Below are 14,122 nucleotides of genomic sequence, written 5' to 3' on the forward strand. Positions count from 1 at the left end.
CATATAAGTGGTGCTTGTGAAAGATTTACATGCTTAGATGTTCCTCCAGTAACTCATCCGCCATGTCTTTTGAACCCTCTCGTCTTTCTGTACAGTCGTCTTCTGGGAGTAGAGTTTGGCAGCTTTTGAAAAAACACAAACAATCCTCAGGTCTGGTTCTAATTATGCCAGAGCGAGCCCGCTACCTGCTGTGTGGGAGGAAGTCAAGCGGGGAGCGAAATCAAATGACTTCCCCGCTGCAGGCTTCCAACTCACCCCCAGCCCGCAACCTTTCCACTCACCTAAGCAGCGGCTCACAGATTCCCTCATGCAAACAGTTTTTACTGTGTAGAATCAAGGCTGCAAAGCCGAAACTGTGTTTATTATATTACACACAGGACAAAGTCTAAATAAAGATCCAGCGTCTTTACTTGTGTAAAAGTACAGGTTTGAAATGTATTCAATTAAAAACACTATTAATGTATGTTGTGGTGCAGTGGTCAGTGCTCTTGCCTCACAGTGAGAAGGTCCGGGTTAAAATACCGACAGGGGCCTTTTTGTGTTGCATGTTCTCCCTGTGCATTCGTAAGATTTCTCTGGGTCCTCCAGTTTCCTCCCACAGTCCAAAAACATTTATGTGAGGTCAGTTGTTGACCTTAATTCTTTTCTCAATGAAAAGACAGTTGCCGTTTGTAATGTATGTGTGTGCTCTGCGTCTTGTAGGGCCTCAGTTGGACGGAGTTGGCGATACCAATAGCAGTTGTTGTAGACGTGGTCGCTTGCGGCCACACTCCTGTCAGCCCCCTCCTCGAGCCGTGCTGCTTTCCGTTTTCACGCCCCGGTCTTCTGTTTTGCACTGACATCATGCGCCTCACATCCTCCGACACGTCCGCGCACCTTCACACGCCACTAAAGCTGACTTCCACGCCCCACCGCACTATATATGGTCTAAACATTTAATAAACGTTTAACTTTCGGAGCCGCCTCCACAGTCGTTCTCATTTCTTGTGGTCTGCAAGCTGGCTGCAGCATTACATGGTATAATATTTATTATATGAAACACTATCAATTGTTGTAAATACAAGTTGATTACTTTTTAAGTCAACAACTGTTGCAGTCAGCTGCTTGGATTCTCATAGTAACTCTGAATCATAATCCAAAGAGCTTTAGACAAGTGATGAGCAATGAGGAATGAATGTAATGAGGGGAAAGTAGAAATGTGTGTTCTACTGTGGGGAGTCAAGTATTCTGTTACTTGCTACATCTGGTTAACCATGACATGTTTTCAATTCTAAATAAGGCTCTTTGTACAGATCATTCAACAGGCAAATATAAGCAGTGAAGTAAACTCAAAGACTCAAACGGTAGCCTACTCCCTGCATTTTTCTTACAGCCGCACTGTGTCGAAGATATTAAGGCTGCGGCGGTGCTTCATGCTTGGCTAACTTTCAGGGCTGTTGGGGCGGGCGCTTTAAAACGTGGATATGGAAGTCAGCACTTTTAGGAAGGCAGAACAGCTCCTCGGAGGGAGGAATAGATTTCAGACTCTGGTTGTTCCAGTAGTAAATCTGTGCGAATCTGCTGTTTCACTTCACCCAAAACAGACAGTTCTCCACGGAATGAGAAGAGTGAAACCCGGCTGAAACTCGACATCGGAAAACCCACTTTCTGTTTCCTCGGATTATAAAACCCCCGCAGTCCCCTTCACAACAAAAGACAATAACAATTCAGACATGTCGGTGACATAGAAGTGTTTTTATTTGGACAAACTTCCTTACAGCCAGAGGCTTTGAACGGAGCGAAGTGGACTCGAGTTTCACTCAGCACGAGGCCTTCGAATGCAACTGTCATTAATTCCTCCGTCAAAGTCAATCTAGAACCTCAGAGAGTTGTTGACATACCTTTAAGATACAACACTTTCTAAACACGTGGGAAGCTGAGCTAATTACTGCTGTTTCTTGACCATGTTTTGGGCGAGCTCCAGAAGCAGAGGGTATCTGAGCGTCCTCTTCCTCCAGGACTCCGGGATGCCCTGGACACCACTCTAAAAAAGCACATCAGAAAAGACAAGCAGGAGTTTACTGCCACAGAATGACAAAGGAAGAGAGAAAACTCCCGCTGATGTATATGTTTGCTATTGAAACAAGAAAAGTTTCAATGGCTCAGTTAGTGTTAGTTAGTTAGTTTCTTTGTCTTTCTTTGGATGGCTGAGTTAAGAAGGTGCATCTCACCTTTATTTTCCACGGTTAACATTAATGAGAGGCTGGACATGTCCCCCCTGGCTGTATTGTTCTCTTTAACATCTGCTTTTTCATTGTTCGATGTAAGCTATTCGGCAGAATTCTAAACAGTTTACATGGTGCAAAACAAGATTATATGAGCATTGTCATTTATCACAGTATATAACCTTTCAGTTCTTTATTTTTTTTATTTTACAGTGAAAAACACAGTTCTATAAGTCGTTCTTTATTTCCTGTTTATGATGAGAGGTTTCAACTGCACTCAATGATTTGCATCACTATGGACCAATGAGGCGTGGAAGGGCACACACGTTGGCCAATCAGATCAGACCAAGGATATTTCCACTTATACATTTTAGACCTTTAGTTGTATACTGTATTTATAAACACACATTGGTATATAGACAGACTGAGAAACTACAAACTAAGCCAATGTTAAGCAAATCTCTACATTTTCTGCTGTGAGCGTTCAGGTTGTGGCCGTGATCTTGAACAACTATTAGCAGTCGTGCATCTGGAGTGTTTTCATATTCATGTGGTGTCGGACGTACGAGGCAAAGTTAATGTATTTTCCTGCTTTCATCACAGATACATTTGTGGTCAGATGGTGCTTGTAGCAAGCCAAGAAAGCCATAATACCCCCCAACATTTAGACTGTGATTAATGATGCGCATAATTCTGAAAGACTGTCCAAACATATATATTTGTGCAATTTTATGTGAACAAGCTGCAAATTATTCTTGCAAACAATCAGGGACTTTTTAAAAAAAAAAACATTTTTTGCAGCCCTACTGAGATGGATCAGTGGTAATTGGTTGGCCTATGTGGCTGATGGCTCCATTCCTACAGTACCTGCGCCCCAAAGCAGGCTCCAATGAAGGAGGATCGGCTGGCGGTGCATCCCCCGCGGCGCATGGTGTCCCTGACAGCTTCATCCAGCTGGTTCAGTGTCAGGACGCCGTGTAGCGCTCCCTGGAACGCACCGGGCAAAGCTGGACACAAGCCCAGATTCAGTATGAGGAGAGCAGTAATGTACATGGAATCATATCCCCGTGCATATTATCTTTTCCATATAAAACACTGTAATTTTCTTCACTTTATCATCAATTTGCTCATGTAGGAGGCACCTGAGCAGATCTGAAAAACAGACTCGCCACATAAACGTTAGCTATCTTGACCTTTTGGGCTTGTAAAACCTGAGACACTGAACTCAGCGGGATGGGAAAAATGAAAAGCAACTCGGAGGGAGAGACCATTAGCCAGGAGATCAAAGGCTGGAGGACGCACCAACGGATACACTGACAGGAAGAGTATGCGGGCAACGCCAAGTCTGCAGACCTGACTCCTGCTGCTACGCCTGGCCTACCTCATGTGTTTGTGAACACAGCCGGTACGAGCTGTTGGGACGACTTGGCGAGGTTGTCCTTCACCTGGTGGAGATGTGCTGAGGCAGAAACAGAGGAAACGGTTTAGTTGGCCTGCTTTCGCTCGAACTGCAGGTTGACTTAGCAAACTTGATAGATCGTGCGTGTTCATGAAGTAAGTAATTCATTTGAAGACACCGTTGACCACATCTCCCATAAGACCTGTGAGTTTCTGGGTTGTGCTTTGACTATCCCTTGCTGTGCCTGATGAAAGGACGGATCGAGGTTTCTGCTCCGTACTGCACACTCAAACTATGATGCATGAAAGTGTCTCCTCTTTTGAATAACATTTGCTCTGAAAGCATAAAACGTCAACCAAACCTGCAAAAACATAGACGTAGTCCATAGTCCTGCCATACAAAAACAGAACAAATGCATTCTGATGTGATTTGGGGACAGGGATCGGGGTGCAGTGATTTGCATCATCACCTCACTTTTCAGTTCTTTCTTGTTATTTGGATAAAACACATTTTATTTCAGGGGCCACATACAGCAACTCTCATCTTGAGTGGGCCGAGCTTGTGAAATAGTGTCATAAAAACCTTTTATTTTTAAACTTCAAAGTTTTTCTTTGTTTTGGCACAGAGTATATGTGATGGAAATGGCTATATTTTTGGAAAACCCATGAATCACTACAATCTCAACAGAAAGCGAATTCTAATGAAACATTCTGATGCAAAATACAGTGAAATATCCCAAAAACTCATATCATGCATGTTTTTGAATGAATAAGGAAGTTCAATGGGATAATTTCCAGAAAAGTTTATTCCAAAACAAACAAGTCAGCTTGATTAAAAAAAATGATAAAAGCTTCATACCAATGACAGCCCTGTCCAGCTCCTGAGGATTCTGTCTGTTGGGGTCATTCATCTGAGCCAGAACTGCGTCCAGAGCGTTGGGATCTGGACCATTCAGAATGAAATGCTCCAGGATCCTGACGTAACGGACAAAGACAGACAGGGCTTCAGAAATGATTCCTCTGTCCTAAAACCTGGTGCAGAGAACGGTCTCCTCACCTTGCCGCTGCCAGAGTCACAGCCACACACATGTCATTGTTCTGGATGACCCTCATGGCTTTCTCCACTTTCTCCAGCATCTCCGGTCGCCCGGCGTACATGGCCACCACTGGCGCGAGCTTAGTGACCCCGTCCATCTGACAGTCCACGTCACAGCCTTAAAGACACACAAACACACAGAGTTTATACCCTGAGCGTCATGCTTTCAGAAGCCTTTGTACTTTTTGCTACGAGGGATTGTTACCAGATTCTTCTTTGCCGGCATCGACATTTCTAAAGAAAGCCTTCAGGCACCCGTTCCTCCATGGGCCGTCGATGGGGAGAACAGCCTTGGGACCTGGCAAATACAACAGACAGCTGTTTAACAGGTGCACATGAATATCATTGAGACGAAGATAAACAAAAGAGAAGAAACATTTGGTCGGACTCTCTCCTGCAAATCAAGGTTTAGTGTACGCGGACGTCTTTTCTCTGTTTAGTCTCGACAACATAAAGATCGACATGAAGCCATCTGCACTTTAGTGTACCCAGAGGTGCCCTGTGGTGATGTGATGATTTACTGCAGCACTGTGTTTATATGACATCCTGGCCGTAAAAGGCAGCATATATTCAAAGCCCTGGACACTAACCCAGAACAGGGAAGTTCTGTGTGGCGCATTTTCACGGAAAGTGAACTCCCAATGGGCAGAAACGCACATCGCACAGCGTTATCAGACAGTAACAGAGGCTCTCACATCCTTTGAGGCCTGTTAGCAGATCATTAACACGTATGGAAATCATAATGTTGACGTGACGTTTGGTGACGGTGCTTACCTCCTTTCTTCCTGTACGGGTCGTTGAGAGGCAGATCGTACACCGTTCCCGGGCCAAAGAACTTGTAGATGCGCTTTGTCAAATCTTCCACATTAACATCTGAGGAAACGTGACGACAGCATGATCATGTAACATACTCGTCTTCTTCTTTTTAATCTTTTGCTGAAGGTTAAAGAATACGTTCACCGCATACAAGGTTTCTGAGTTTACATGAACAAGCGAAGGGAAAATATAACACTGACTGTCAAAAGTAGAAGGAATGATCGCACATGTGATTGTCATTATCCAACAGACACAATTTTAATGCGATCATAGTTCTATATTTTATCCGAGAACTCTGTAATTCAGCATGATTCACAGGTTAAAAAAAGAAAAATCGAAATACCTTCTGCCTGTAAATGATATTTCTCTTAAGTCCCCCCTTTAAATGCATGTCTTTTTGCTGATTTATGGGAAACTTCCAAAAGCCTGCAGAGAGCCAGAACTTATTGATATACTGTAATTATCAAACCTCAAACCAGCGCAAGTACAAGCCCCTCAATGAATTATGTTTCAGATAGTTGCTTTTTTTGTTGAAGCCTATAAAAGCTTTTGGGAAATGACCTTGATATTATGTTAATGTCCCCAACTTTTCTGGCACGTATTATGAAACATCATGTGACAGAAAATACAGATAACAGCTCCCTATTTAAAACCATTTTCTCCTATAAAAATGTTGCCATGGTGACGTGCTAATGGCTGTTTATTGAGGGCTTCTTGCTGCTGAGCAGTTGTTACATGTTTAAATTACAAAAGAAGACAAGAAAAACAAAGAAGGACAAGAAGATAAATCCTACATTTTGAGTAGTTATGTCATATTTGAAAATGCATATTTATCTGGAAGTAAATTGGCAAATAAGATCCCAAGAGCTTGTCGATTGGTGGTCCTGCAATATGTTGGCAAGCTCTGAAATGAATGTTTCTACATAAAACACAAAATCGTCAAACTGCAAGATTTCTGAAGAAATACTGCAGGAAGGTAAATCTTCTGACCAGACTGACGTGGGATTAACTTGACACTAACAATTTGTGACTATTAGACAGACTGAACACAATAAATGGACATCTTGGAAAGGATTTATTTAATTCATAAGGCAGGACACAGCTCAACAGGGAATATGGAAAACCCCTTGTGTGTCCTTCTCGATTCATTCAGCTTGTTATAATGTTACTTTTGCCTAAATGCAGACTGACAAGCTTTCACTGCTTTTGTCCTACCTCCACACTGACTGAGGGACTCCAGCAGGACGTACGCCTGATCTCCGTAGCAGGACTGCTCGCCTGTTGTCCGGCGGTAGAAAGGATTTGCTGACTGAGGCCGAAACTCAGGAGAGGGCTCCAGATCAGAGAGGACTTCTTTCAGCTTGTCAGGGTTGTAGATCCAGTGCATGGGCTGGGCTGCACGGAAGAGGAACAACATAATGTTTATTATTTTGGGTACTTTAAGGAGACTTAATTAAAAAAATATTTTTTTTAACCCCGAATGTGATTTAAAATTCAAACCTTTTATTGTATGTTGAAACCCAATAAGTAGTTTTGTTCAAAGACCAATTAACTTCATTTGGGAATTGTGTAGATTTTTTTTTCTTAATGTTATTCTTTTTAATCTAGAGATTTTATACAGTTAAATTGAATGTAAAAATATATTCTAATTACTACCACTTGTTATTGAGTACATTTGAATAAAAAACCATTAGGACATACATTTCCAAACCCAATGAATTGGAATTGAAAATTATATAATTTGTACCCCCCCAGAAAAGAAATTCCAAAAAGTTGTTTGTGTTTTTCATAACATGCTTTGTTACAGAATTGAAGGCACCGCCCCTCTGCTTTATCTGTAAGTGCAGATGTTTCTCATGGGTAACTGATAAAGATGATAAGAAACAAAGTCAACAAAGGCATCTCTTACAATTTGAATTGCAAACAACTCCAAAAACGCTTCATAAAGACTTTTATATCACAAGTGCAGTAAAAAAACAAACTATAAAACTTGCATGTATACATTATATGATTTCTAAAAAACAACAAAAAAACATGAGAGTTTTTTGATATTTTCCAAGCAGGCACCTTTCTTTGTAAAACTTTATATGAATTATAGATCGAAATCGTATTTATTTTGAAAAATAAAACGTATGCAATGTAAATGTAACAAAGACAAATTAAATTGATGGTTTAAATTCTGCCAAAATTGATAAGTTTGATGATGTAAATCATACGCAGCATGTGAGTTCAGAGTTACTTGTTAAAGGAGAAACTCTTAATGATGATGACAGTTTGCTTGAATTGTAAAATAAATGCATCTGATGTGTTTTGTCCAGTCCTGAAGGGGAGATCCTTTTTTTTAATCCCTCACGGAAAATGTAGGGAACGTTGAAAAGAGTTGGTGGGAAACTGTCCCTTGTTATCACTTGCAGCATCTGTATCACACACGGTTTATCTTACCCGCTGCATCTGCCACCGCTGCCCCAATAATGGCCCCGATGGCTCTGTCCTCCACAGTCAGGGCCATCTGTTTTCATCACAGACACACAGTGCAAACAGGAAATAGTGTGCGAGTTTCTTATTATATCAAAAACATTCCGTGCCTGCAGTCCCAATCAAAGAAATAGAAATGCAGCTTTCTGTTGGTGTTGATGTTGGAAGCAGTTTGGTATAGACTGTGATGTTTGAGCTTGAATTTGTGATGTAACTGTATCTGCATAGTTTCCTCATATTTGTTTTCACGTGAAAAGCTACTTTAGAACTTTGTACAACACGAAAAGATGAAAGTTACTCTGACACATTAAATCTTTTATATGCAAAGAAAAAACTATTTTTTTTTCCATATATAAAGTTCTAGAAAACTTTTTAACCGATATGATGTATCATATATTTTTGTTATTGATAATCAAAGGATTGTTCCTCCTTACCTTCAGGATGCGTCTTCACTTTTTTTAGCGTGCAACTTGAAGCGTTGTATCAGTGGCTGTTTTCTGGTGAAAGGGAGGCACCACGATCTTCATGATAAGAAGGAACCAATCACAACACAGGGAGCAAGTGTTCCGTAATTTCAGATAAACCCTTATGAAAGATGTCTAAAGAAACCATTTGTTTTGTTGAGACTGATGGAAAGCTGACTGAGTCTGCTGGTATTTGCACCTAATTTGACCCTTATCAGTGTCGGGACTCTGCAGTCAGGCCATGACACATGAGCCTTTCTGAACCATCTGGTTTTGAGCAGGTTTATGTCAAAAGGTTCTGTCTGGCACATCAATATGTCCTTTCATGTCATGACATTGTATTTTCAAGATCCCGATCAAGTCAAGTCTTGTTGTGGCGACGTTTTTAATCTAGTCCAGGGTATTAAAACACAGGGCTGATGGGTTCCCAGTACCAACACACCAGAGAGACCAGTCAAGAAAACATGAAAAGGAATTTTGCCAAAAAGAAAGGCCTGTTCCTCATTTGGCCACTGGGGGCAGGGATGAGCATGCAGCAATGAAAATTATCTGTGAAAAGTAGCATAGGGTGACTAGATTTTTAAATCACACATTCTACTTGAAATAATACTTTAAGATTACTCAACTTACGCCACATGCAACAACATGTCATTGTATTCTGTGCAAAGCACCGATTCATTAAAATACATGCTTAGCCGTTCCTTCAAAAGCAATATATAGGTAGATGTTTCTATTCATTTCTTTTTTATTTATTTACTTTTTTTGTGTTTGCTACCTCTTGCTATGCCTGCAGTTTTCTCCTCCATCATGTATAAATGTGATCTCTGCTGGCTCAGATGAAAGTTGGTCATGCGTGACATGCTGGGTCGGTGTTCACCTGCCCAATCACCAAGTCTTGTCATTTTTGATTGCACCTTTCATGCTCCTTTTGTATTTTACCGAGCTGATTCTGTATGTAATGACAGTTTCCATTACAATTTCCCAAATAAACTGCCGGGTCGTGCTTTAATGACCAGCCTCCAAAATGTCAAGAGACGTGACTACCACAGGGCTTGTTGTGCCAATAGAGAACACAAATGGACAATTTATTTTCAAAAATCTACTTCATATTGAAGACATTAAACTCCTCAATAGTTTAAACACTTCTTTATCAGGTTCATTTGCACTGAACAAACTCCTTCAACACCAGAGGGCAAGTTACTATACGCTGAAATGGCTTTCATAGAATGTTGTTGTCCTTCTGATTCATCATCCTCTCTTTCTGTGTGAGTCTTCCACTCCACTGCCTCCACCCTGACGGCTCCCAGCTGATCCCCTCCACCTCTGCAGCTCTGATGAAACCCTGCAAGACCTGGCCGGTCGCCACTTATCCCCGGCCTCTCATGAGTATCGCAGGCCATTGATTTCTCTTCTGGCCCCCTAAAACAGCAAAATAGAGTGCTTTGGGCAGGGTCGGACAATCAATAGCAGTTGGAAAACAATAAGCCAAAGCTGCTACAGCCCTGGGCTTATGTTCACAGATGTCATTCCAGAGGTATGAACCGTATTTGTACTAAAACCTATTGTAACCCAGAATTGTAACTGAGTCGATTTGCACTGAAATTTGCTCAGGCGTGCAGTGGGTAATACTTAGGAAAAAGTTCAAGTGAGGTTCTCTTCGAATGCTTTAAAACATTTACATTTATGTGAATACATTACGTCAGAGGTACAGCTGCAAGATAAATCTTCACAAAGCAAATCTGCAGAAAAAAACGGACATGAATTGCTTTCTCTGGCAGAACGATAACGTGCCCTTCAAAGAGGGGATGAAAGGGCAGCACGAATAGATCATCCACTGTCAGATCATATGACACAATGAGCAGGGTGACGCTCTATAAATTACACGCCGGCGGAGTTGCAAGATGATCCTGATGGAGTGTGGGCAATGTTGCAAAGCCTCGCCATATTTCGGCGAGGTTGGCTTTTTGGCAGAGAGGCTGGAAGAAGGCGGAGAGGCTGCTCTGTTCGCGGACGCCAACATTTTTGAGCGTAACAATGTGCAAGGCGCAGCACACGAACGCTGACCTGAGCACAACGCTGAGCTGCGCTTGTACGGTAACACTTCAGGTCTTAGGAGTTCAGCGTGTTATAATGACATGATAATAGTGTTCCTTCATTCTAAAGTAGCTTTTAAAATATTTTTTCATGACTACATAATGTAGAATTGTATAATCGCAATGTGGGACATTTCGTTTAACGATGGTGCTGAGATTTTCACACTTGACCCCTTTGCACAAACAATGTTTTGATTAATGGTGTCATTCATATTTAAAGTCATATATGGTTCATATATACAGTCTCTGCTTCGTCTCCAATCTCTGCTCATGTTTGCTGACTCACTCAATCTCTTGAGTTCTATGTGGTGCTGCTCTGTAGCATAGTGGTCCAGCGGACTGCTTCTGTGTGGAGTTTGCATGTTTTCCCTGTGCGTGCATCTGTGCAAGTGGAGAGGTGACTTTGCCCATTCTAAGCTGGTATAGATTCCACAGTCGTGTGACCCCGAACTGGACAAAGGAGCAAAGAAGATGGATGAAAGGGTTTCCTGGTTCTGGATGTGAACAATGTTTGATTCATGATAAAACTATAGAAAATTTAAGAATGAAGCAACTTTATGTAAATGTCAAAAATTGACCATGCATTACTTCACAAGGTGGTAATACATTTTAATCGTATTGCATTACATCCATATAGGCCAATCGAAAACAAAACCAAAATACAAAGGTTTTTGGAAGAAGGTGTACTTGTACTCTGTCTCTTTGCTCTGCCCCAGTTTTGCAGCCAAAAAACTTGTACTTTTCACATTTGATTGTTGATTGAAAGTATTAAGCTGTTGTGACAGTGATTTGGAAACAGAAAATCCTGGCAGTCACATCACATCTACCATATGGGCACAGACATAATCATGCTGTTTCTGGCAGGCTCACGTGGGTTGGCCATTACCTTTCAAATTTGGCCATTTCCCAGGTGAAATAACCCAGAAATAAGCGAATCCCTCATCTGTGCGTTGATGGAAAATTGAAGACGCTGACATCGCGCTCGGATGCATACGCCACGGCGCTTTAAGTACGTCATCATGTCAACGGATCGCTGGGTTTTGGCAGATGTGTGTGAATGCAATTTCAAGGTGATAATTAATGTATTTTCTTATTTTATGGTGTAATGAAAGAAACCACTCCGCATTATGCTTTATCCTTTGGAAGCTAATGTAAAGTCTTTTAGAAATGTCTTTTTAAACTGGTGACTATACTGATTGCAGATTGATGACGGGGACCTCTGTCGCCATGGTGACAAATATATAATTTTCCTATTCTGGGGAATTCTGATAATTGTCAGGCTGCACGGCTGTCTGCTCAGAGAGAGGAAGTTGAAACAGGAGAAGGGTGCTGAGAGGTGCTGAGAGGTTCGCCAGCATCCGGCCACCGCAGCCACTTCTCCTGTCATCTGTGTTATGCCAGCCATGCCATCCGATGTGCAGCCTGTGGAAGACAAAGCTGGATGCTCACAGCTGAACCACACAACCTCCTTTCATTTTTTTTCTCCCCATTTTTTATTTAAATACAATCTGGAGTAAACAGAAAGAGACGTTCCTGCAGGCATTCCCACTCTGACATTCATCCAAATCCTTTGCACAAGTGTGCAAAGAAGGAGAAGGAGAAGAAGAAGAAGAAGAAGAAGAAGAAGAAGAAGAAGAAGAAGAAGAAGAAGAAGAAGAAGAAGAAGAAGAAGAAGAAGAAGAAGAAGAAGAAGAAGAAGAAGAAGAAGAAGAAGAAGAAGAAGAAGAAGTGGGGATGAAGAAAAGAGGGAAGAATTACAACAGCAAAATGCAGGAGACTAATCTTGACAGCATTGTTTGCCCGGGCTCGTGTGTTCAGTCATTGTATGTAAATGCACTTGGCAGAATTCGTCAGCCCACAATCGCCACGCTGGGATTTATTTTTATTCCGACGTTCGTGCTCTACATACATGGGAACCTTCTTGGAAATGAAATAAATCTGTAAGGTGTGTCATTCATCTCCTCCATCATTCCTGCACATACATTAGGAGCAGCACACTCTGGCACTGTTAATGTGATTCCCAGCGCGTTCTTCTCAGAGGTTTTGTATTAGTTTTCACATATCCGATGTCTCATTCACTCAGATTCCTGTCTCTGCTATGTGGATTGTGAATTTTGCCCACGTGGCCTGCTCTACTTTGTACATGTGTTTTCCTTGCGGTGTATTTTACTGCTTTTAACTTTTTCACTGTTTATCCACCTCCTCAGTGTACGTGCAGCTTGTTGCTTTTTGTTGTGCTAATAGCCCAACGGGGATCCATGAAAGCTTTACAGTAATTTGCCTCGCAGGTGCATTTTTGTGCCTCACATTTGTGCAGAGAAGCTGCTCTCTTGTCTTCTATTTTCACTTTGTTGCTGGAGTTGCTCGGTTGCAGTGTAATTGCCTTGCTCAAGAGCAACTGAGAGACTCAGAGAGAGAGAGAGAGGTCACGCATTCGTCGGCATAAGCCGGCTATATAATAATCTATCATGAGATTAAAAATAGGACGAGCGTAATAGCCCACACCCTTTCCATTTCCATTATTGAGCAATTTAAAATGTTTAATTTGAAGCCTGTAAGTCAAAGCAGAGCAGCGGGATCTGAAGACAGCTTCCTCATTTCGTTCACACAGAAGCAATAAAAGTAAAACCGTGTTTTTTCCCCCACTATATTTTGGCTCAGTCTTGCCAATCGTACTGCCAGTGTCACGATTAGGAAGGTTTAAACAATTCCTTTTAAACATTGTATGTTTAACACGAATTTAAAAAAAGAAACAAACAACAGTTTAATGTGTGAAATTACATTTGCAATCGCTCCTGTGTCTGCTTCTTCACTTTGACAAAATGCTCAATGTCCTGTTTGTAGCTGTGCGTTGGCAGGTCAGCATGGAAGTGGTGAAAACAGACGTTTTGTTGTCCCAAACAGAGGAAACAACTCAGGTATTGGATGGAAACTGGAAACATTCTGCTGATATTAGGAAGAAAGGCCTAACAGAATCAAACAGTGTTTGAGTATGACAGCAATAACCTCTCCTACACAGGCAGTTTCAAACGTGACATACAACGTTGTTAACTGTGTGTCTCTGCTGCATATTGAGCATCAGTAGCTAGATAAGGCACATCTGTGTTTGCAGGAACTCCACTGTTTCCTCTCCAAACTAATGATTTACTCAAGCAACTGACAGGAGTTCTGGTAAAAGCACCACCGAACGATAACCGAAGGATAACATGCAAAACTTCATGGCCACGTAAAATACAGATGGGTATAAAATGTGTCATGTGTCTGTTGATTATATAGTTGTGTTTCATCGTGATGTGGGAAAAAAAAACAACAACATTGTCCTATAGATGGACTCACCAGTCAGAAAAGTTTATTTTAACATTTAACATTGCGTTTTTTCCAGGATCCTGATTGGCTCTCATGGCTTCATGCTTCTCGTTACACTGCCCCCTACAGGTTTGGCATGGTCATAGTAGCCCTGAACCAGTGTGGTCTGTGTCAATGAAGATTTCTTTGTAAACGTAGAGGGGGAAACATACGTTTTTGTAAAATCCTGGGTCCGTGTAAACGTGGCCTTACTGCTGAAACTGTGAGAAC

At 41.6% G+C, this 14,122-nt stretch overlaps 1 protein-coding gene across 1 annotated transcript; it reads right to left on the minus strand.

Moving 5' to 3' along the window:
* Window positions 1-1,715: 1,715 nt before the first annotated feature.
* Window positions 1,716-8,638, minus strand: LOC308125310 (crystallin J1B-like). Its single transcript, XM_080488960.1, has 10 exons — window positions 8,424-8,638; window positions 7,957-8,023; window positions 6,730-6,909; window positions 5,473-5,571; window positions 4,904-4,996; window positions 4,660-4,816; window positions 4,462-4,577; window positions 3,586-3,663; window positions 3,072-3,211; window positions 1,716-2,023 (listed from the first exon to the last, which is right to left on the minus strand). Exons 2-10 carry the CDS (start codon window positions 8,021-8,023, stop codon window positions 1,925-1,927), a joined length of 1,029 nt encoding a protein of 342 aa, XP_080345086.1. The 5' UTR covers window positions 8,424-8,638; the 3' UTR covers window positions 1,716-1,924.
* Window positions 8,639-14,122: the final 5,484 nt, after the last annotated feature.

The sequence above is a fragment of the Lipophrys pholis genome (assembly GCF_963383615.2).
Source record: "Lipophrys pholis genome assembly, chromosome: 20".
Lineage (NCBI taxonomy): Eukaryota > Metazoa > Chordata > Actinopteri > Blenniiformes > Blenniidae > Lipophrys > Lipophrys pholis.